Source organism: Canis lupus, chromosome 31 (assembly GCF_003254725.2).
Source record: "Canis lupus dingo isolate Sandy chromosome 31, ASM325472v2, whole genome shotgun sequence".
NCBI classification, from domain to species: domain Eukaryota; kingdom Metazoa; phylum Chordata; class Mammalia; order Carnivora; family Canidae; genus Canis; species Canis lupus.
Genome location: NC_064273.1, coordinates 31,042,139 through 31,067,126, shown reverse-complemented (window position 1 = coordinate 31,067,126; position 24,988 = coordinate 31,042,139). Strand labels below are relative to the sequence as shown.

Genomic DNA, 24,988 nt, shown 5'->3' with positions numbered 1-24,988 from the left:
ATTATCTCCACACACCTAACCGATCTTGCCTGCGGGCACAGGCTTAAAACAGCAACGAGACAGACTCTGCCTTCTAAGGAAATGGATCCTACCGACCCAACCCACTGCAAAGATGGACCCTTCACTGGGAAGTGGGAAGCCACCACGTGCTCTACGTGAACGCTAGATATGTTACAATGCAAATTTTTGGTTAAGTTTGTCAAATTCTACTACAAATGCTCATGACTTAAATGTAGCCTTGGTCACTAGCCACAACCCCTCAAACCGTTTAATTACTTGGTTTCTCTGAGTTTAGGGGAGCACTTGAAGCAGACCTTGAATTGATTCCTTGATTCCACCCGAGCCTCCGCACCCCCCGAGTCACAGCCAACATGACAGACAAAGGCGGTGTGGCTGGGGCCTCTGGCGTGGGGAAAATCTGAGCAGTGCATTGTGTAATCAGATGGAAACTTTTGCAAGCACAGAGGTTTCTAAACCTCCCAGTCAGGCTGCACATGGGCTCTTGAAGCAGGTCCTATTAACAGAGGTTAATCACAGTGATCACTCAGAATGGTTAATATGACGGAAGTGAGTTCCTACATGATAATTCCTGAAAAATAGGCTACTGTGTATACCCAATAGTCTGAAGGGATATACACTTTCGTCTGCTCCTGAGCATGACCAAAAAAACCCAAAAACAAAAAACCCCTGTGTGACCTTCTATGCATATGAGCTTTACAAATTTCCCCAAAGCGGTGCTGAAATTTTGAAGCTATTCTGCTTAACATCGCCTTTTCCAGCCCTCGCCATAAATAAAGCACGGCTCTGCAAGCAGCCTAGTGTAATGGGAAGAAGGAAGACTTCAGAATCTGACCTATGTGCCTTAGGATCCCAGCTCTGCCACTCGCTGACTGTGGGCCTCTGGGAAACCTTCTCACTTTCTGACTCACTGGAGACAATTCCGAGGAGGACACAGTATTTGGGCAAGCGGAGACCAGCACAGCAACGTCAAGCATGATTCCCTGCCACACAGACCTCTGTACCTCCTGGCCTGCTTCCCAAAGCAGTGGCGTCACACGCAAGCAGCACAGCCATCAGCACCGGATGAGACCCACCTGTCATAGATCTCGGAGCCCTCCTCCAGGCCGGGCAGCAGGCCCACGATGAAGGCCTGGAGACTGGGCAGGAGCAGCTTCTGCAGCGGGAGAAAGTACTTCTCATACAGGCCGAGCAGCACGGGCCTCACCGACATCGCCGCGTTGGCCAGAAGAGGAAACAACCCACAGCTGTGGGAGAGAGGGGATAAATGAGACACCGAATCAGAAGTCTGGCACAATCACCCAGCTAAAAGGAGTTTTCAGGAACAGCCAGCCAGCCATTTACACTGGGGTTGTAGACGTTTGCTGGTGCCACGACGGTCACAACATACCGTTCGGCCAAGAGCAGGCATCTAGATAGACAGTAGGTATGACACGGTCCTACTGAGAACACGCTCAAAGAAAGGCCTGGGCGCTGCGCTCCAGAGGTGACCGCTGGTTATGTCCTGCTGTTGTGTGTACGATGAACTGTTGCCCACCACCCCCTATTTTGCTGGTTTGTCATCTTCTAATCTTGCGAACTGAAATCCTGGTTGCGCAGGTAATAAGACGGTAACGTGATAGGGAGGCTACTATACCTGTATAGGAACAAATCCTTGGCCAGCCATTTGGTCCCCACAATTTTGAAGATAATCTCATAGGTTTCTAGGGCTTTTAGGTGCACACCGCTGGGCAAAGCAGGATGCAGGCACTGAGCTAACCTCTTGCTGATAATGAGCCGTCTTGGCAATAAGGAATACCTCAGGTTACTCTGGAGGGCCTAGAAAACAGGAGGAAAAACATGAGGAAGAAGGTATGGACATTTACAATGTCAAGTAAGTCACCCGCAGCCAGGAAGACTCCAGCAAACGCCAACCGAAGACAGAGGGCCTGTGTAGGGAACACCAGGGGGGCCACAAGCCAGGCTCCAGGGACACGGGTACCAGTGAAGCCCCTGGCAAGGCTGGAGATGAGGCAGGCATCAGAATCAAGAGCAGGGGCACTGTCACCAACAGACCAGTGTGTCAGTCACACGTGGGAACCTGGGTATCAGTGAGGACTCCTGTGCACACACGAGTCCAAACAGAACATGGACTGTATCAGGGGAGGCGACCCTCATCCCTAGGAGGACCCTTGCCTGTGTGCTGGGGAGGCCCTTGGAATCTGCCCGGCGAAAAGAGGAGGTCTGAATTATCCCCATCATTCTCACAGCCAGGTGGTTCTGAGGGGTTACCCCAGAAGAAATGCGGGGGGAGGGGGGCACACTTCTAGGCCACGAGTCCTGGAATCTTTAGCAGTGGTGATCCTGCTGGGAGGGACCCACATCCCACTGGAGAAAGGCCCAACCCTGCTGGGGTGCAACAACAGGATTCCTGAGCCAGGCCTCTGCCAGCCGGACACAGGCCTCGTCTGCGCTCAAGCAGCCCAAGTACTGGGGGTACCTGAGAAACATGGTCAGGAGTGTGAGTGGATCACTGCCTCCCTGCACAGCCTCGAGTGACCACTGGCACACTGCTGCGTCTGGGTGGGTCCTCATGACTCAATCTTAGAACACAAAGTGTCTGTCATTATGGAATGATCCACAAATATTTGCTCAAAGCCTACAGGGTGAAGTCCACGCTTCTTAAAAAGCCACTCAAAGGCCTCCATAGCATGAGTCCTGCCTGCTTTGCCCCCCTCCCCCGCCCCCATCTCTTAATTCATCAGCTTCAAACTGTAGCAACACAGATCCAGTTGTGATTCCTGCCTGCGCACTTTCTCTGCCCCAACCTCCTTCCCCGCAGGAGACTTAGCATCCCCTCTCGTGGAGGTGGAATGTCCCCCCATCCCCAGCAGGGTGCCCAAGTTTAGTTACTCCTGCGCTGGGTCCCATGTGTCCATCCCATCTGTCACCAATACAACACTGTTCTAATGATTATCTGCGCCGGGGCTGCCTTAGGCGGTGAGCAACTCTCTGAGGGCCGGGTCTGTTGTCTTCCTCTCTGCGGTTTTCAGCAGCACTCTGCACAGAGCCTAAAACAAAGCAGGCATTCTGGAAGAATGTCATAAGACGTGTGTGATGCCAACTGCATTCTATCTCTGTCTCCCAACTGCTGGCCCCTGGACCATATGGTCTTAGGGCCGTGACAGCTTTCTTTTTATAAACAAGGAAAATGATCCTGCCCCTAAAACATACACTGAGGTTATGCAGGAGGTAAAGGGAAAGGAAGGAAAATAATATTTTTCATCACAAGCCTGTAGTCTAACTGAACTCTCCAATTCAATAAACCCATGTCTCAAAAACACCCCCATGTAACTAGAGATCATCAAGAGACACCTTAAAACATTGTATGTAAATGTCTGATATTTTAAAACAAAGGGAAACCAACAAAATATTTTTTTAAAGATTTTAATTTATTTGACAGACTGAGAGTGTGAGTGCATGAATGTGAGGAGGGGAGAGGGGGAGAGGGAGAGTCCCCAGCAGACTCTTCACCAAGCATGGAGCCCACTGGGGGGGCTTGATCTCATCACCCTGAGAGCATGACCTGAGCCAAAGTCAAGAGTCAGACATTTAACCAACTGAGCCACCCCGGGGCCCCCAAAATAATTTTTTTAAAATGTTCTTCTGTCAAAACAAATCCTGAGGTAACTTGAAACACATGCTGTAATGGGATAAGAACAAAGTGAGACAGCTTTGGTGGAGAGGAAATGAATGTGCCAAATGCACAGGAAGCTGTATTTTATTATGGACATTTTAAAAAACATAGAAAAACAGTTGTAACAGCCATACAACCATCACTCGGCTTCAACAAGTATCAACTCCCGGCCAGTCCTGAAGACTCGGCTTCTAGAAAACCATGTCTGCGACTTGACTGGCTCATTGATAACGGGATTCAAGAGCAGGAAAGAGGGCCTCTGTCTTCACCTGAAGCAATCTTTTTTGTCGGGATCAAGCACTTGTGTTTCCTTTTTCTTCTAAGATTTTATTTGAAAAGAGAGAGAGAGAGAGAGAGAGAGAATGAGGGGAGAGGCAGGGGGAGAGGGAGAAGCAGACTCCCCGCTGAGCAGGGAGACCAATGCGGGGCTCCATCCTAGGAGGCTGCGATCATGACCCAAACCAAAGTCAGACACTTAGCCAACTGAGCCACCCAGATGCCTTCAACCATTTGTTTTTTTTAAGTCAGCATGTCTGTGCTGCTCAGTGTATTCTAAGGACTTCTGCTGTTTGAGGTGGAAAAGATGGGGCACCCCCCATGGTGGTTATCTGGGACCCAATGGTGTTTGCCTTCCTTGGGCTGTGGATGTTCGGAATCCCATTCCTCTGCCCTTTTGACCCCAGGTGTGGCCGCATGACTTACTCGGGCCAGTGGGATGAGTGGGGTGATACGTGTCATGCAGGCACAGGCTTTAAAAGCCAACTCAAAGCATGTTGGGTTCTCTCTCCTTGACTCTAAGATCATGGAGATGTGGGCTGAGCTGACGCCTCTCCCAGCCTGGCTGCCTGAGAAATTACAGAGCAGAAACCGTGTGCTGACCTAGTGAGGCCGAACCCAACTGTGTATGACTCACTGAGACGAGGGACTGTTTGTTACCGTGGCATAACCCTCACTATCCTGACTGATAAACCCCTTCCCACATACACGCAATCACAGTGAACCACAACCACCCATTCCAAATGAATGAGGCTGCTTGCTATTTCTATCTCATTTAAGTGTGTGACTTGATTTGATTTGAAAAAAGACATAGGAAAAGAAACATAACCAAGAGCTGAGGCCGTGACTAGTAAACAGGGAATGGGTCGGTCACCGGATACTGTCCATGTCAATCCACGCAAACACGTATGTCTGAGACAGGGAGGGACTCAGTGCCGCTGAGGTACCTAGAGATAAAGGAAGCTGTCGGAGCTGAAAATTCAGCAAAAACAAAAGATATAAACAGATAGTACTTAGAAAAATGAGAAGGTGCTTGTCCTTCCTGGTAAGAAAAATGTAGATTAGGACTACAAGACAATACCATTCTTTTCACCCACCAGACTGTCAAGTTAGATCAAAGCACACAAGTTCAGGAGCAGAGCAGAGCCACCCAGAGATGGGGAATCAAGTTAAGTTCCTCACCTAGAGTCAGGATGTGGCCAGACTTTGCCAGCCAGCTCCTTAGAGCAGTTAGGAGAGCCAACCCTTCTGCATCATTTTCATCACTAATCACGGGCCTGAAATCGTGCCTAGGTCACAGCATTTGTGCTAACCCACTTTGCACAGAGCCTGGCACTTAACAGGTGCTTCTACACGGAGGCTAGGCTAAAAAAACAATACTGAATTATTATAATGCTGGTTTAATATGGGAAGTTTGGGGTTGAGGGCCTGGCATGCCAGTTCCACCATCTGCTTGTTGGGCAAACTCTTTAAACTTTCTGGCTATGGTTTCATCTAGAAAAATGGAGATCATGGCACCTCACAAAGTTGCACACATCAAATGAGACACCCCATGCAAAGAGGACAGCACAATGTCTGGCACAGTGTCATTATTATGATGACAAATTGAAAATGAAGCACAAGGGACCCCTGGGTGGCTCAGTGGTTGACCCTGCTTCTCCCTCTCCCTCCCTTCTGCTCATGTGAACGTCCACTCTCTCTTTCTCAAAAATAAATAAAGAAAAATCTTCTAAAAAATAAACAAACCTTCTGGGTGAGTAGTAATAAGTAGCATCTCACAAACATGCCAGAAGGGGAACATAAGCCAACTCTTGGTGCCATTAAGGAAACAGTGGTCTGCTCCCTCATCACCCCCCTCCCCTGCGTGCAGAGACTCCGGGGTGGGGCTAGTGAAGGAAGAGCCAGTTGCCTCTGGTCAGTGGTAAAGGCCACCAGGAAGGTCCCCACGCTGGTTCCCCTAAATTCTCCCTCTGTAAGACTTTATCTTTAGTCTCGCTGGGGGTTAATGCATGGCTGTGACCATCTCCATGTTTTCAGGGTAGACTTAAAAGGGAAGGAGTCCTCCAGTGATGCATTCCCCCACTTTGACTGCTGAAGACTCAGAGCTCAGGGCGGTGGTCCAGCCATGGGGGATTTCTTGAGTCGGCCACCTCTGACTTGGGAGCTCTGCTACCTGGGAGCTGGCAACTCAGGCACCCCCGCACTAAGGAAGTGCTTGGCTCATGTGGCCAGCCCACTTTTAGGATCTGAAAAACACTTCTCAGGAGGAAATTGGAGGCCTTCTGTGCCATCCTCTCTCAGAGTAAGCCAGATGCCCATGGCTGTCACTGCTTTTTGAAAAAGAAAATGTTCTATTTAGAAGAACCTGGGCCTAGGAGGTTTCAAAACTGAGTGCTGTGCACTGCTGGTGGGAATGTAAACTGGTGCCATTTCCGGGCAAACAGTAGGGTGGCTCCTCAAAAGATCAGGGGCGCCTGGCCGGCTCAGTTGATAGAGCATGGGGCTGTTGATCATGGGGTCGTTAAGTTTAAGCCTCACATTGGGTGGAGAGTTTACTTAAAAAAAAAAAATCTTAAAAAAAAAGATTAAATGTTTGACCTGTTTACCAAATTACTATATGATCCAGCAATTCCACTTCTGAGCACATGTGCAGAGGAACTGAGAGCAAGGATTCAAAGAGGTATCTGCACACCTCTGTTCATTGCAGCCCTATTCACAATAGCCAAAACGTGAAAACAACCCAGATGTCAATGAATGCATCAATAAAATGTGGTCTACACAGTAGACCAGTACTCAGCCTTAGCAAGGAAGGAAATCCTGAGGCACGCTACATGGATGAACCCCAAAGACTGCACTCAGTGCAATGAGCCAGATGCAAAAGGATGAACACTGACTCCACTTCCATGAGGTCCGTAGTGTTGTCAAAGTGACAGACACGGGAAATGGAACGGTGGGGGTTGGGGGCCTGGGAGGCGGGGGTGGGGAAAGGGCAGCCCATGTCTCATAGAAACGGTCTCAGTTTTGGATGGTGGTGCTGGTTGTACAAGGTAAACATGCTGAATACCACTGAACAGTACACTCGTAAACAGTTAAAATGGTAAATTTTATATATATTTGATCACCCAAAAAGACAAAAGAAGCCAATGCTGTTTCATCCAACTGCTCCTGCAGCTGAGCTGCCAAGAACCATGAACTCCCGAGTGACGTCTATATGTTGAACAAACTGAAAACTCTTTCCTCACCAGAGAACAAAGGGACTCCTTTTAATAAATCCTGAAGGGACCCAGGGACTCGGTCCAACCTCTCTTGAGTGTGAGGCTTTTTTCCCCCTTTTCTTTTAGAGAGAGAGAGAGAGAGAGTGCACACACACTCATAAGCGAGCAGGGGTGGTGGGGAGGGGGAATCCCAAATAGATTCCCCAACCAGTGTGGGGCCTGACATGCAGCTTGATCTCACCACCGTGAGATCATGACCTGAGCCGAAACCAAGAGTCAGAAGCTTAAACCACTGAGCCACCCAGGTGCCTCTGAGTGTGAGTTTTTAACCCTTAATTAAATAGCCAGCTGAACTGAGTCCACCTTCTAGCACTTCAAAACTCCGGATTTCCTCCTGGGTATTTGAGAGCTGCCGAGACTGGAACCCTGGTGTGGGTTAGGGAAGGCCAGCCTCTATCCAGGCACTGCGCTTCTCCAGCAGGGAAAGCCCAGTGAGGATTTCCAGGGAACTTTCATTATTTGGGTTGTGTTTTTCAGGACACTAGAAACCCAAGTAAGCTTAATAGATGCACAGAGAGATATATACAAACACAGTCTATGAAATATATATATATACAACACACATGATAAACACTGAATAGAAATGATGAGAAACATTTGTTAAAAAACAAAGATGAGAAATGTTCTTCAGCTATAGACTAAATAACTCAAGGAAACTCATGAATCTGGAAGGAAAAAATGGCCATGTTTTCAAAATCACTTTGAAAAGTGCTAAACAGAAAGGAAGAGCTACGATTAAACCAGAAATAAACCTCCCTTCCTTGTTTTCCTTAAAAGCTACACTATTTTGAAAAACATTCCTTGAGCTACAATCAAGATGTAATATTTTGGACCTCATTGTATGCATCAGCTCAGCAGGCTGACCTTAAAATAAAATAATGAAAAATTTACAAAACATAAGTTTGAAAAAGAAAGGTTGGAGCCACAGCCATACTTCATTAATGGAGACCAGGAAGTGTCTCACTTTGCTCCACCCAAGACAATGTCTGCGCTGCACTTTATTTTATTCTGGCATCACGCTATCTGGCAGCCTGATGTTCTCTAGCACTCTCAGCACAATTCAGAAGGGTTTTCTGTAAGAAACAGGATTAAAGATTCCAAAAGGGCAGACCATGGACTCAAAAGGTAATTTAGTACACTTAAAAAATGGTGAAGGCAAATTGTATGTTAAGTGTGTTTTATCACAACTAAAAAAAAAATGTTAAGGGTGATTTAACAATATGGATAGGGGGTAACTTATATTCGGTTTTAAAAAGTTCCTAAGGGAGATCACCCAAACCTGCTCTTCACCATGATAACACTGACCTCAGGATGCCAGGTGCTCATCTACAGAGAAACACAAGCAAGCCAATTTAAAAGCAGGTCTCGCATGGAGCAAATGGTAAAATACCAGCAGGTCCTCTTCCTGGAAGTTGGTCATCGTTAAAAGGATGCTCGTTTCACGCCGCAAAAACGAAGCTGTGCAGCGAGTGAGGCTGGCCAAGTGGCACAAACTTGAATAGTCATTAAATACTTGCCAAGGTACACCAACGGTGCCCTTCAGACAGAAGGAAAACAGGACAGACACTGAGTACGAACAAATTGGCCAGAGCGTCCCACACTAAAGTAGGCCACGTATGGAAGGTGGAGATGGCAAAGAGTGTCATGCCTTGGCTGAAATGGCAGTGACTCGGCCACAGTGCCAGCTTGGGAGCAGGGCGGGGGAGGATGGCAAGAGACAAGAGGAGAAATGATTGGTCCCTAACAGCCACGACAGGGAGCTGGGGTTTCAGAGAACCAACAAAGTCAGCTGTTGTTTGACTGGGGGAGTGACACCGGCACAACCCCTCTGTAAATGAAGAGCTTCCTTCTTAGAAAGGTCACGGATTGAAACACGACTGCGCTGCACTGACGCATCAGCTGACCGCCTGGGGCCAACCTGCAGAGCGGTGACCCCGAGTGAGTAGTCAACTCTTGGCTTGCGACACCCACACCCGACGACCTCAGCTCGCAAGACAGCGGGCTCCTAGCAGGCCACAGCAGCAATCTCTGCTGAACTCCCCGTCCACTGGCGGTAGAGACGCGTTGGAACACACTGCTTCCTTTTTAAAACGTCTTAGGATTATTTTTATTCCCTTTGCATCAGTTTTATCTTATTGCTGCAGCTAATATTAACTTAAGCTTTCTGAGCAAATACCACGCTGCCCGCGAGGAGCACAACCAGAGGCTGAGCACACATGCTAGGGGAGGCTTTACGAAGCGCGGCCCGATGGCCAAGGCAGTGGCTACCCCAGGCCCGGCCAGGAAGGCGCACAGCAGGCAGGTCGACCTGCAGCTGCCACTGACCACGCATCCCCATCCCCGGGAACCATGGCCCGGATACCACAAGGCCTGGGCCCACGCCTCGGCGGGGCAGTCTTGGAAACTCATTTTTCTCAGCTGAGCCTGAGTCGGCTCTGCCGTGGAGGGGAGGCTTTGCTGGTCTAACTCATGAGAAAGTGAGGCCAGGGCAGGGGACATGTGACGCAGAGCCCAGGCTCGGAGCCAGCTGACCTGGGGCCCGGTTGGAGCACCACCCTTCCTTAGCGGCCCAGCCTGGCACAAGGTCCTGAAGCACAGGGACCTGGTCGTGCAGGCGGGACTCAAAAGGAGCTAAGATGTTCCAGATGTTCCTTGTTCCGACTCCCCCAGGGCAGCAGGCTTAACAAGGAATGCACACATCTGTACACGTGTGACACAAGCACCGGTGCACCCTAGAGTCTCAGCGGAGAGGACGTGGGAACCTCCATACTGCGGCAGAAAACTCTTGATTTAGGCTCAGGTCATGAGCTCAGGGTCGTGAGATCGAGCCCTGTTGTCGGGACCTGTGCTGGGCAGTGCAGTCCACTTCGAATTCTCTCCCTCCCTCTCTCCAAACACAAAAGCCAAACCACAACACAGCAGAGGCATTGCTACCTCCTAGAAGGCAAGCGGCAACACACATGTCCAAATGTTGCTCTTTATTTTTCCACTTGTGAGTTTATTGCAACATCTAGATTGTAGAAACCACTCCCCCTCACCACTAAGAGCAACCTCCCCTGTCTTCCCACAGGGAAACTTGGGATGGCTAGCTGTCAGGCCTTTCACGCTTCCAGACTCGCATCTTATTCTTTTCCCACAGCAGGGCAGGTCCCAAGCCCCCCACCCCCAGCCGTGCGCCTGCACGTGGGCTCTGCAGCTGTGCCGGCTGAGCCGAAGCACGGTACGCTGACCCCTGACCAAGCCTCAAGCAAGCCTGAGCTTCTTCCCTCAGCATCCTCAGCAGTAAAAGGGGTGGCAGGGCACCTCTGGAGGAGGACAGATTTGAAAAACAATGAATGACAAGCTCATAATGGGGGCTCGCTAAAGGGAATCACTCTGTCTTGGGGGCGAGGAGCCAAGGGGATGGAATGATGGACAAGGGTGGCAGGAGGGCAAGGCAGCGGAGGCGGAGAGTGAGCCACATGAAAGGAAGTGAACACGTGGGGCAAACATGCCCGGCAGGACTAAACAATGACACATACGTGATGCAGAGGATACTAAAATACTTAAGAATTTGTAACCGCAAACCAGAAGATCTAATAAAAGCAAGCATATCATTAAGATACTAAGTGACTCGCTCTGAACACAAATCCTTTTCTGCTTTTTAAACTTTTTTTTTTTAAATCCACATACAAATGATACATTTAACAAACCAACCAAAAGCCTATTATACGGAAACCAACTTGTTAAAGTCAGAGCCAGAAAAGCAGCAAGAGTATCGTGGGGGAAGGGGTCTCATCGCCAATCCCAAACAGGCTTCAGTTCCCAAAAGTTCAACTGGAGGAACTCAATAGTCTCTAAAATTCACACCCAGAAGAACAGAACTGGCACACTCAAAGGAGACTAAATGTTATCTCCTCCCGCACAGAGGTTTCTCAAGATCCCCGGGGCGGCACTTCCCAATCCTCAATGTCAAGCAAAATGGGCTCAGAGTGGCCGAGTGGAGCTTGGACACGTCCTCCCCAGTGCTCTGGTTCTGCCAACCCACAGGGCCTCGGGCACCGCAGGGCGCTGGAGCGGAGATCGTGTGATCTGCATGTGCAGCAAGGAATGTACTTCAGGGACGCCCGGGTGGCTCAGCTGTTGAGCGCCTGCCTTCGGCCCAGGGCGTGATCCTGGAGTCCCGGGATCGAGTCCCTCGTTGGCCTCCCTGCCTGGAGCCTGCTTCTCCCTCTGCCTGTGTCCCTGCCTCTCTCTCCGTCTTTTATGAATAAATAAAATCTTTAAAAGAAAAAAAAAAAGGGAATTGTAACTCAGAGTTGCGGTTGGGATGTGAAGAACATGTCTCTCCAATGCTATGCTGCCTGTTCAATCTTTTTCTTTTTTAAGGTTTTACCTATTTATTTGAGAGAGAGAGAGAGAATGAGAGAGAGCACACCAGCGGGAGAAGGGGCAGAGGGAGAGGGAGAAGCACACTCCCTCCACTGAGCAGGGAGCCGAAGGCAGACGCCCAACCGACTGAGTCACCCAGGCGTCCCCTGCCTGTTCAATCTGATCTGAATCCCACCTGGGGTTCCCCTTCTCTATGCTCTTCTTTTGCTTCCTTGTCCCTGTGATAAGCCATCTGAATAGAAGCAGGTGGCAGTTAAAGAACAAGCTCTCGGTGATGGGAGGAAGGAGGCTGCTAGAAGGCATCCGGGAATTGTGACCGGTGCACCATTCAAGCCCAAGTGGGCTCTCCTCCCCAAAACCCAACAGCTATAAAACTGCCTGGGACACTCAGAACCAAGAGGCTGAACACACGGTGCTGAAGGAACACTACCTCCTCAGACACATAATGGGGCTCGTGCACTGAGGGAGAAGCCAGTGAGGCCAGAGAGACAAAATCCTCTGTAGAGTCTCTGTATGCACCTTCATTCCAGCCAGAACCGTGCTAATGCAGAGGTGAGGGCCCCCATCAGCATGGGACATTCCGCATCTTTTTTTTTTTTTTTTTTTTTTTTTACATTCCGCATCTTTTAAGGACACACAAATGCCTTTACTGTTGAGAAACAAGTGTGCCTGCTTCTGCCCACAGAGGAAACGGGTTCCCATGGGTTTAGGATGGTCGGACGTTGCAGACTCGGTTACCAAACATTGGGCCGTAAAGTGTAGCATATCCAACTCTACAACTCTAAATGAAGAAATGGATCACCTCACAATCAAAAGTCTAGAGCAGTGGTTCTCAAATCGGGACAGTTCTGCCCCTAGGGACACCTGACAATGTCTGGAGGCACCTCTGGCTGTTATAATGGAAGTGGGATGTGCTACTGGCCTCTGGTAGACAGAGGCCAAGGTGTTGATAAACGTCCTACAATGCACAGGACAGCACCCCTGCCCCACCACAGAAGGTCAACAGTGCTGACGCCAAGAAACTGGTCTGGGGGAGCATATTCCTCTATTTGGCCAATCTGAGGGCTCAGTGACATCTTAAAAGGACGCAAACCTTTTCATGCTTACATGCTCCTCATGGTGAGTTGACTTATCCTCAGCTTTTTCCTGCTGTGGCCTCAGATGTCTGCCACACATCAGGCACTAAATTCTCCCACAATTAAGCAGAGGAACAAAAAAAGACCAGCGTTTGTTCCTTTCCTGCCTCTCTGTATTAGAGGAAACCCTTTCCAGAAGCCAGCTGGCCCCATCTCATAGGTCAGAGAAGGTCACATGCCTATGTCTGAGTCAATCCCTGTCAAGGAAAACAGAATTACTAGGGAGAAGTCCTAGAACAATAACGCTTACTGCTGAGGCTGGACGATGGGAGCTACCACCCTGCAGTGCTTCGCCACTTGATCCCTAGACGTAACTGGATTCCTCTGACAAGACGGCAGAGCGTGAAGAGCTGGGTAGACCACCAGTACATGTGTCTCGATCTCAGAAGTTGGTGGTGAGCCTGAATGTGAACCGCTCCTATGCTGTGTTCCTTCCTTGTTCCACACATCTGAATTAGTGTACCTGCCAGCAACTTACTTCTGAGGTGTATCTCGGGCGTTGGGAGAATCAGTTTAAGGACCATGATCACCAAGAACACGGGAATAAAAAGTTAAGACAGAACTGTGTGGCCCTGAGAAAAGCAACCCAACACTTTACGAACTGATCAGGTAATGAACTGGCTTACGTTCTGGCTCCATAAAGATACGAAGTCAGGGAATCCCTGGGTGGCTCAGCGGTTGGGCACCTGCCTTCGGCCCAGGCGTGATCCTGGAGACCTGGGATGGAGTCCCACATTGGGCTCCCTACATGGAGCCTGCTTCTTCCTCTTTCTCTCTCTCTCTCTCATGAATAAATAAATAAAATCTTAAAAAAAAAAAAGTTACCTTTAAAGATACGAAGTCATTGAAGTTAATAAATAAAGACCAAACTGGTGTCTGAGAGACAGCAATCTGCTGGGCCCGTAGGGCTGAGATAACCGTGAAATAGGAGGTACCCCCTCCAAAATCAGTGCATGCCAGGCGGGGGTAGGGATTGCCACGTTCACCCTAATCATGCTCCCTGTTTCTCTTCCTGTAGCTGGGCCACCAGAACAGAATTCTCTGGCTGCTCCACCCAGAGAATATTTTTCTGCCTTAAAGAGATGCATGGAGGTAATGTGTGCCGTTAAGTTCTGTGCGTGCTCCTATATGCTCTTCCCCCTTCTCGTGGAACAGAATGACAGCGAACAGAGCAATTCTGGAAGCCATGTGTTAAAGATGGCAGAGTCCCAGGCTTGAGTCTCTAGAATAACCATGTGGAAGAGACCGGCCCAGTCTGGAACACCATGCTGAACTGATAAAGGAGCGAGAAACTTCTATCTTATTGGTGGTCCTTAGGTTTTGGAGGGCTTTGTTACAGCAGCTGACATCGTTATCACTAATACACCACCAGTGTCAACATTATTAGTGTTCCAGCAAAATGCTGGAATGGCAAAATGCCAGGGAAAACCCACCAATTTAGTATCGATTGATGATATGTATGCTTAATTAGTTGCAAAACTCAAAACAACTGGCTCAAAAAAAACCTTAGAAATAAATTCACTAAGATGGCTAGTTTCCAAACTCTGTAAGTTAATTGCTTTGTACACCCACAGCCGGTTAAAACCATATAGTGGGAGATAATCCCATTCACAACAGCAAAATACATGTACAGGCGATCTACTGTATTTAGGACACAGGGAAGACTTGTGTAAAAAAAATGATTAAGTTCTTAGGGACAAAAGTGAACATTTTTTCAACGGAGAGAATGACCACGACTCCCTGTGGGAAGGCCAATTGCATCACCACGTCACTTCTTCCCCAAACATTCTATAATTGTTACCTAATACCAGTCAAACCCCCCAAAGATTTCACTTTACAAATGATTCTAAAGTTCATCTGGAGGAAAACCACCTGGCAACGGTAGAAAAATTCTGCAAGAGAAGAGGGTTAGGTTGGTGTAGAGAACCCAGTCCTGCCAGATGGACCTGCTCTAAAGCACTACAGTCTAAGGCTCTGGTACCAATGCAGACAGATGAGCAGGACGCAGACTCGTGTGTCCAAAGGTTTAGCTCTATGCCCACCAACACAGCCAGTCTACCTCTGACGAGGGATGGATGTTGGCAAAAACAGCCAAGTGCAAAAAGATGTTCATGAGAGCTTCATTCAGAACCAGGAAAAACTGGAAACAAACCAGGCCAGCCATGAGGGCTTCTAGACCTCGCCCCTTCCATACAATCCCCTTTTTTATTCTCCCCCCCAAATCCAAGACTACAGCTGTATATAACTGTTCAGTTAGCCTTTTTTTGTCCCTATTTTATGAGCCTTTGTCACACTGGTAACTACAAGGATACCTCATTCGGATGGTGGCATATGTCATCATACTGTTACAGCATGACTTATCCTACTGCCACTCCCCTACTGAGGGGGGGGTCACGTTCACTTTTTGTCTATTCTATACAACATGAAATAGTGTAAATTTGGGGTGCCTGGGTGGCTCAGTGGGTTAAGTGTCTGCCTTCAGCTCAGGTCATGATCTCAGGGTCCTGGGACAGAGCCCCAGGATGCTCAGCAGGGAGTCTGCTTCTCCCTCTCCCTCCTCCTGCTCGTGTTCTCCCACTCACTCTCTCAAATAAAATAAAATCCTTTAAAACAATAGTGTAGTTTCTTACAGTTATCCTTGTATTGTATTTCTGTAAGAGTAACACAAGTTTATAGTGATCATGTACTGAGGCTCTAACCAGGAGTCATTTAAATGGGAAATGTAATTTAAAAAAAAATAAAAATAAAATAAAATAAATGGGAAATGTAAAAGCCACAAGGAGCTACTAGTACAGTCCTACTAAAATGGCTAAAATAAAGACTGCCCATACCAAGTGTTGAAAAGAATACGGAATAACTACAGTCCCCGTACAATACTGGAAGGTATGAAATTGTGATACGACCACTTTGGAAAAAGATTTGCCAGTTTTTTAAAAAAGTGATATGTATATCTACTGGAAGCAACCCAAAATGTCCATGAATAGGAAAATAGACAAATGAATGGTATACATCCACGGCATCCTACTCAGCAGTAAAGAGGAATGAACTATCAATCTACACGACAACCTGGGTGACTCTCCAAACAGCTGTGCTGAGTGAAAGATGCCAGACCAGGAAATAAAATATATATACCATATGATTCTGTTTATATAAAATTTTAGAAAGTGCAAACTTGTCTCTAGTGATAGAAAGTAGATCAGCGGCTGACTGGAGCTGGGGGCAGGGAGACAGGGTGCAGAGGAGGGACCACGAGGGCATACAAGGAAACTTCCAGGGCTAACAGATACATGCCCATGTCATGGTTTCACATGGATGCACACAGGTCAAAACTCATCAAATCATACACTTTAAGTATACGTAGTTTTTTGCATGTCAGTAAAGCTATATACATTTTTTTAAAAAAGGAAAAAGGAAAAGACCATTTAAAAAAAGGTAAATAAATGGGAATGCGTGTATTTGGCTCACATACAAGCTTGAAATAGGCGTCCATGTACAATCAGCTGTCTTTTTTGAAAAACAAACAAGTGTAACTTAATTCCTTCTGTATTAGTTTGCTTGAGCTGCTGTAACAAAACATCACAGACCAGGTGGCTCAAAAAACAGAAATTGATTTCTTACAGCTAGAAGAAAGGCTAGAAGTCCAACACCAATGAGCCAGCTAACCTGGTTCTCCTCCAGGTGGTGGAGGGTCACCTTCTCACTGTGTGCTCACAAGGGTGGGGGGGGGGAGAGATATCTCTTGCTCTCTCCCTTTTTTTTTTTTTTTAAAGATTTTATTTATTTATTCATGAGACACACAGAGAGAGAGAGAGAGGGAGGCAGAGACACAGGCAGAGGGAGAAGCAGGCTCCATGCAGGGAGCCCGACATGGGACTCGATCCCAGGTCACCAGGGTCACACCCTGGGCTGAAGGTGGTGCTAAACCACTGAGCCACCCGGGCTGCCCTCTCTCCCTCTTTTTATAAGGCCACCAACCTATTGGATTAAGGCCCCATCCTAATGAATGACCTCATCTAATCTTAATTACTTCCTGAAGATGTATCTCCAGGTATAGTCATGATAAGGGTTAGGCCTCCAACATACAAGTTTGGTGGAGATGGAGGAGACATAATTCAGTCCACAGCACCTTCCTTACCATGGCCTATCATGAAATCTCTTTTCTTTTTTTTTTTCTTTTTTAAGATTTATGTAGTTGACAGGAAGAGAGAGAGTGAGCACACAAGCAGGGGGAATAGCAGTGGGAGAGGAAGCGGCAGGCTTTCCACTGAGCAAGGAGCCTGATGCAGGGGTTGATCCCAGGACCTTGGGATCATGCCTTGAGCCGAAGGCAGTCGCTTAACCAGCTGAGCCACCTAGGTGCCCTGCCATGAAATTTTTAGTTTTGTAACTTTCTTGACAGGATTTATACAATGTAAGCAGGTGGCAAGCTCTTTCCCTTATCCATAAACTCAATTAGGCCAGACAAGCTTTTTCGTCCCCCCAGATGACCTTTTGTCATTAGATTACCAGAGGAACAACTCACCTGCCCACACCTGGACTACTTCCACCCCTCCAAGAGGTCTTAAAGAACTGCAAAAACATCCTCTGTTTGCATGCAAAATACATACACTGCTCTAGCTATAAATTATCGAGAATATACCAGCCCTCTGATGTCAGCAGAGAAATGTTCTTTCCAAAAGGATCGTGTCAGCCTTCTGTGGACATGTGTTTGAGCGGCTCACAGTGAGGCAGCTCCCACAAGCCCAAATCAGTGACACTCTTGCTGATTCTCCGCAACTTCCGGAGAGCGTGGGATAGGGTAAGAAGCAAGAATGCCATCAGAGCCCCAGTGCATCAGCTACCAAGAGGAGGAGGTTGGCACAGGACAGGACTTGGCAGCCTCTGGCACACAGGACATTGGGAGCTCTACCTGACATTCTATCAGCTACGCCTTCTACTTTCTGGTACCAAGAATATCAGCACACTGCCAGAAGCAGATGGGCCTTGTGCTTACCACTGTCCTGCAAAGAAACAGCTCTATTTTGCTGACAATGTGAAGAATCAGTAATTGCAAAAAACAACCTTCCCATTTGGCCTCTTTCCAGAGGCATTCAGGCCACATCTTTCCAATATGGCCCCGGCACCACACTTACCGGACAACTTCTACCCTCAGGGTCACTGCCAGAGGTGGCAGCAAAGGATTACTGGAAAGTGGCCTCAAACAGCTGTCCCAAACTGAGGTACCACACTCTGACAGAACGGCCCCTCACAGTGAGGTGACAAGAAGGAACCAGGCATCACATAGCTCAGAGCCGCAATTCATAAACAGTGAGAGGGGCTCGGGTCCTGCCCCAGGTCACTGGCTAGAGGGAGTCTGGTCCAGGGGGATCAGGAGAGGTGGCTTAAACAGCATCTCACTGGAAGGAGGAAGAGGATGGGGAGGAGGACATGAGGAGACATGTGGGAAAGGCCAACTGGAAGGACAATACCCCTCACCCCTCAAAGACACCCTACAACAAAGCTCCTATGAGAAAATGGTGCAGAGCTTATGAGGTGAAGTCAGATGGGACACAAATCATCGGTGTTACAGTCTGAAGGTTTATGTCCTACAGTGAGATGGCATTGGGGGTGGTGGTGATTAAGTCCTGAGGGTGGACCCCTCATGATTGGGATTAGTGCCCTTATAAAAGGGACCTCCCAGAGCTCCCTGGCCCCTTCCACCATGTGAGGACACGATGGAAGACGGCCACCTGTGAATCAAGGAGCAGCCTGCACCAGCCCCTGAATCTGCCGGTGCCCTGTCCTTGACTCGCAGCCTCCAGAACTGTGAGAGAGGAAGGCCTGCTATCCAGCCAGAAGCCCAGTCTGGGGTATTTTGTTGTGGCAGTTCACACAGACTGAGACAGTCAGGAAGGTGGCCCTGAGTGACTCGGAACATCTTGACGCACATCAAACCACTGCACATGCAAGAAGCGAAGGTCTTCACGATGTTGTGGGGCAGTAAAAATAAGTTTAAAAAAGTAACACCCTACTGTTCCATAAGGGGTATGATGGAAAACCATCTGGGATTCCATCAGAAATGAGCTTTTTGGAAAAACTGGTACATGGAGAGACAATCTGTACTTCACTGTCAGATCCTGTTATGGGCTAAATTGCATCCCCCAAAATTCCTATGTTGAAACCCTAACCCCTAGTAGCTCACAATGTGATTGTGTTTGGAGACAGAGCCTTGGGAAAGGCAGTTAAGGTAAAATATCACTGTCTAGGTGATGTCCAGTAGGACTGATGTCCTTGTGAGAGATTAGGACACAGGCACACACGGTGGAGAGACAACGAGGGAAACAGGGAGAAGGTGGCCGCCTACAAACCAAGGAGAGAGGCCTCAGAAGAAACCAAAACTACCGACACCTTGATCCTGGACTTCTAACCTCTGGAACTGTGCAGAAGTTCATTTCCATTAAGTCGCCCAGTCCGTGGGATTTTGCTATGACAGCCTTAGCTGATTGATACAGACCTCAGTCTAAAGAGGCTTTGTCTGAACTCCTACTGCCTCATGGAGAAAAGTGTTGATTCAGGCGAGGGTAAGAATCGGGATCCAGCTCAGACTCCTCGAGTTTCGGGGCAGAAGGGGTCCCAAAGCTGATCAGTTCCGCGCAGACCAGAACAGTTCAGGTTCTTCCTGGAGCAACACAGCGCTAACCCTGCAATGCCACCAGGAGGCCCTGCTTTAACCAGGAGGTGCTCAGGCTTGAGAAGCTAAAACTAACAATACCCCGCACCTCTCATTTCTATTGCTATTCACATCACCTGCTTTCTGGCCATTTTGTGAAACAGAAGAGTGCTGGAAAAAGGCAGTGGAAAAAAAGGTGCTTCATTTAGGACCAGCATGATTTTTTTTTAAAAAAGGAGTTTCAAAGATAAGGTTTTTAAATGCACAGAGTTTATTAGTTCCTACGATCCTTTGTTTCCATACTCAAAGTTGTAACCTAGGCTTGGCAAGTGGTTGGAGTCGTCAGGGCTCAGTATGTACTTGTTAATTAAAATTTCTCTAAAAATAACTAGCGAAAGATGATGGCTTGAGGTCTCCGAAAAACAATTAGGCAAAAATTACCCTATTCATGTTGCTGTACCTGAAAGCCATGAAAGGTCAACTTTTCTCCCATACATAAAATTCTAAAACTGATACTGGAAGTTCAGAAACTCATACCATTATAACTTTCAGAGATGCTCTGAAAACCAAGACCTCTTAGGGCTCGGTTCTCTCATTTGCCAAGAGTGGAGTTAAATGAGCCTTCTGTTCTGCCTATGTTTATGTTTTACAACCAGCAGTCGCCCACCTTAATTAGAAAGCATCTTGACCTGTCCTTACTATTAACCTACACTAGTGTTTCTATTTGCATTATAAAGATCTTTAACTAATTGCTCACTAACTTACTCACTGAATTTCTGTGTACGAGTCCAAGACATCTGATCATCGCCAAGGCCTTAAATTCTTTATTCACATCAGGTTCCCTGAATGCAGAAGTTGTGAGTCTCCTAGAAATAACTGTGGACACTGACTGGGGCTTGCTCCATCTAGCACCTTCTCAAATGCTCTGCTCCAGTAACTCTAATCGGGCTGCAAAAGGTGCCCGCCGCCACCCCAGCAGGCTCTCAGGCTCAGCCCACACATCAGCCAGGGGGATGCTTCCAGCAGGTAAGGCAGCGGTCACCCTGCTCAATGGCTTCTCCTCCCTTGCATTAAAAGACCCTGTGATCTGCCCCAGCTAGCTCTCCTCCCTCATCTGCTATCACCTCTCCACCCCAGCCACACCCACCCCCTGCTGTACCTTGGACCCAGGCCCATGCCCCAGATGGTCTCCCCGCCAGCTCACTCACTGCATCCGGGCCTCTCTGCTCCAATCTCAAATGTCACATTATCAGAGCCATCTCGGTCTGAACTAACACCCCACCCTCCTTCCTTGCTACCCTACTTGCCTTGCCTGCTTTGTTTTTTCCTTCCCATTCAGCATCTGATGCCACATATTTACTCATTGTCTTCTGCCAACAAAGCCTTATGAGCACTGTGTTCAAGGCTGTATCCTCTGCACCAAGGTCTTCCATATATCTTGGTCCTACCACTGTATCAGGTTGCCAGGACTGCTGTAACATGGCACCGCACACTGGACAACTCAAACAACAGAGACGGGCTGTCTCTCAATTCTGGAGGCCAGACGTCCAAGATCAAGGTGTCAGCAGGGCGGTTCCTTCTGAGGGCTGCGAGGGAGACTGCTCCAGACTGCCCTTCCTGCTTCTGGCGGCTGGCTGGCAATCCCTCCGGTTCCTTGCCTTATAATTACATCAGCCAGATCTCTGCCTGCATTGTCACATGGCCTCGCCCCTCTCTGCATGTGTGTCTGTGCCCAGATTGCCCCATTTCATAAAGACTCCAGTGTGGACCAGGGTCCATCGCATCCTAACAACTTCACTTTAACTCAATTAGCTCGGTAAAGACCCGATCTGTTGGGATGCCCGGATGGCTCAGTGGTTGAGCATCTGCCTTCGGCTCAGGGTGTGATCCCAAGGTCCCTGCATCAAGGTCCCCGCAGGAAGCCTTCTTCTCCCTCTGCCTCTCTGTGTCTCTCATGAATAAATGGATAAAAATTTTAAAAAAAATTTTTGAAAAAAGACTGATCTCTAAATAAGGCCACACTCTGAGATACTGGGAGTTAGGACATCAACATATCTTTTCTGGAGGACACATTTTTAACCCATAACAACCACTGAGCAGCCATGCGACATGGGGAAAATTAGTTACACTTCATTAATAAAATGAATCTTAACTCACTGCACCTGCTTCATTTGGATACTGAAGATGGTGCCCCTGACAGCAAAAATGTGTATCTCTGCCCCCTTGTGTGAGCCGCACAGATAGGGACATGGAAAAAGCTCAAGAGCATGGGCTTGGAAGCCAGGCAGCCAGGGTTTGAGCTTTCTTCTCTCTGCATTTGCTGGTTCTCATCCTGCAGAAGTTGCTGAGACCAATCTCCAGATATGGTAAATTAGAAGATACTGCACGTCAAGTCCTTAGAACATAGCACGCTCTCTAGGAATGTCTGCTGTCACAAGCAGGGCTGAGGCAAGGATGGACAGTGTCACCTCAACCCACTGATGTCTTGCAAGTTCATTCATCACTTAATCATACACAGCAGAACAGGAAGCTGGAGCACAGAAAACACAGTAGTGCCACTACACAGAATTGGATACCAACTGTCACAGAAAATTGTTTTAAACTTTTATTCAGTATCACTCATATCCAACTGCCTATGGACATCGTATGGGGACATCTACCAGACACCTCAAAGTAGCCCGTCCCAAAGTGAACCCCTGTTCTCCCTGCCCACCCCATGGAGCAGGGTCCTCCTACTTGACTCTTTTTCTCTTGTATCCCAAATCTAATCCCTCAGCAAATTCTGTTATACCTCTGAAATATATTCAAAATTCAAACCCTTCTCTGTTGGCCCACCTATGTTACAGCAACAGCTCCTAAATGGCCTCCCTGTTTCTGCCTTGCCTGACCCCCACCCATTTTCTACCCTCTAGAGAGTAGCTGAAACCTGGTCTAGCATGCTAAGCCAGGCAATGCTACTGGCTCAGCTGTCCTCAGGGCAAGCACTGCCACTAACTGCCCACCCCCTCCCAGCCCTCAATTCAGTGGCCACTGTCAGACTCCAGTTTAAAGGACCTACAAGACTGGATACCCTCCCCCCACCTTCCCTCTATGGCCTTGCATCCTATACTCTCCCCATCCCTCTCTTGCTTTGTGACCTCACTGGCCTCAGACAAACCAAAGCCTCTGTACTTGGTCAAAGGGTGCCTTCTCAGCAAGGCCTTCGTTAAACACCTCACTTAATATCACAATGCCTCCCCAACACTCACTGTCCCCTTCTTTACTGTTCCTGCACATCCCTTTCTACCGTCCTGAGTATTTTGTTTACCGTCCAGCTTTCCCCTCGGCCCCACATGGGGAGAATCGTGTTGGTTTTGCTCTCCGCTGTGCCCTGATACCTAGGACAGTACCAGCACATTGCAGGGACTCACACAGCTACTGAGTGCATGAATAGTCAGTGCTTTTACAACTCCTCCAAGAAGGGTTGATCTGTACCTGATGATCTGCATTTTAAAAGGTGGGTTAAAACGATTAAACATTTTTGGAAGTTTTTCAGGCATATTGAAACAAGACTTGTCTAACAGAATACCTCATGGCTTGAGAACTGCACTGACCAAGTTGATTATTTCAGCTAGCTCAAAATGTGTATGTTCCTAAATAAATGGAAGACATCTAGTGTTCATGGACTTGGAAGACTTCATATTGTTCCCATAGCAACACTCCTCAAAGTGATCTACAGAGTCAATGCAATCTCTGTCAAAATCCCATTTGGCTTGTTGGCAGAAATTGACAAGCTGATCCTAAAATGCATATGGAATTTCAAGGGATCCAAAATAGCCAGAATAATCCTGAGAACAACAACAAAGTCATGTCTCCGTTTCAAAACTTACTACAAAACTACAATCACCAAAATGTGTAGTGCTGGCCTAAGGACAGACAGGTCAATGGAAAAGAAATGGAAGTCCAGAAATAAAGCCATCTATTTATGGCCAACTGACTTTCAACAAGGGTTCCAAGGCCCTTGGAAAGAACGCTTTCTCCAACAGATGGTGCTGGGCCAACTGGATTTCACACAAAAAAATACATTCAGAGCCTTACTTCACACCATGCATAAATATTAACCCAAAATGGATCGAAGACCTACCTAAATGTAGGAGCTAAAACTATAAAACTCTCAGATGAAAATACAGGGGCAAATCTTCATGATCTTGGGTTCGGTTTCTTAGATAGGACCAAAAGCACAAGCAACAGAAGAAAAAGCAGGTAGCTTGGACTCCATCAAAATTACTTTTGGGGAGCCTGAGTGGCTCAGCTGGTTAAGCATCTTTTGATCTCAGCTCAGGCCTTGATCTCAGGGTTGTGAGTTCAAGCCCCACGTTGGGCTCCACACCCCGCTTAAAATAATGAAAAGCTTTTGCATAAAGTTTTTTGTATAAAGCCATCAAAAAAGGTAAAAAGACAACCTAAGAATGGGGAAAAAGTATTTTCAAACCATATATCCAATGAGAGCCTTGTATCCAGAATGTGCAGAGAACTCTTACAAAACAACAACAAAAAGACAACCCAGCTAAAAAAAAATGGACAAAGTATTTGAACAGAAATTCCTTCAACGAAGATACACAGATGGTCAATAAGCACATGAAAAGATACCTAAATTATTATTCATTAGGGAAATGCAAATCAGAACCACAAGGAGAGAGCACTATGACAGCTATCATCAAAATAAAAAAAAAATCTGAACGTAAGTGTTAATGAGGATATGAAGAAATTAGAACTCTCATACATTGCTGGTGGGCATGTCAAACACTGCCGCCTCTGAAAAAGGAGTTTGATGGTTCCTCAATAAATTAAACAGAATTACCACATGACTCAGTAATGTCACTTCTAGGTCTATACTGCAAAGAAGTGTAGACAGGTGTATACAAATTTGTACACAAATATTCACAGCAGCACTATTCACAATAGCCAAAAGGCAGAAACACAGATGTCCATCAATAGATGACTGGATAAACAAAATGTGGAGTAGCCATCCATATAATGAAGTATTATTCAGCCATAAAAATCGACGAAGCACTGGTACATGCTCCAGCATGGATGAACCCTGAAAACACGCTAAGTGAAAGAAGCTAGACACAAAAGGATATTGTATGTGTACGTCTATATGAAATGTCAGAGGGAGGCATGGGGAGGGTTTCCTTGCGGGGCGGTGAAAACGTTCTGGAACTAGATGGTGGTGATGGTTGCACAAAGGCACAGTACTGTATGCTCTAAAATGGTGAAGTGACACATTATAGGTTTTGAGGATTTTACCTCAACCACAACAAAAAAATAATGAACAGATCCCCTCCCAAAGTAAGTCACTATTTTTAGATACCAGGAGAGTCAAGTACCAAATAAAATACTGAAACATCCAGGAGAACTTGAAGATGCTTACACACCATTTCAGCACTTCTCCCTTTCCGCTAAAAAAGAGACCTACCTTCATGCAAGGCAGTGACTGTTCTCTTCGGCTTGCAAATTCCTGAGCTGGAGCTCTTAGCTGCTGTTTTACTACATCTGTCTATCCCAGGCCGGCCAGCCATGACACTCACATGTGGCAAATACACCT

The 24,988-nt window shown here is 47.4% G+C and overlaps 1 protein-coding gene across 6 annotated transcripts in view; it reads right to left on the bottom strand.

Moving 5' to 3' along the window:
• Positions 1-24,988, bottom strand: part of DOP1B (DOP1 leucine zipper like protein B) — a 105,504-nt gene that overhangs the window by 73,316 nt on the left and 7,200 nt on the right. For all 6 annotated transcript variants that reach the window (XR_007407543.1, XM_025449663.3, XM_049104570.1 and 3 more), the window contains 2 exons: positions 1,655-1,836; positions 1,095-1,265 (listed from right to left, as the gene is read on the bottom strand). Coding sequence is in view for 5 of the 6 variants with exons in the window: in XM_025449663.3 (XP_025305448.1) it covers positions 1,095-1,265; positions 1,655-1,836 (353 nt within the window). In the remaining variant the exon portion in view is untranslated. The remainder of the gene's footprint in view (positions 1-1,094; positions 1,266-1,654; positions 1,837-24,988) is intronic.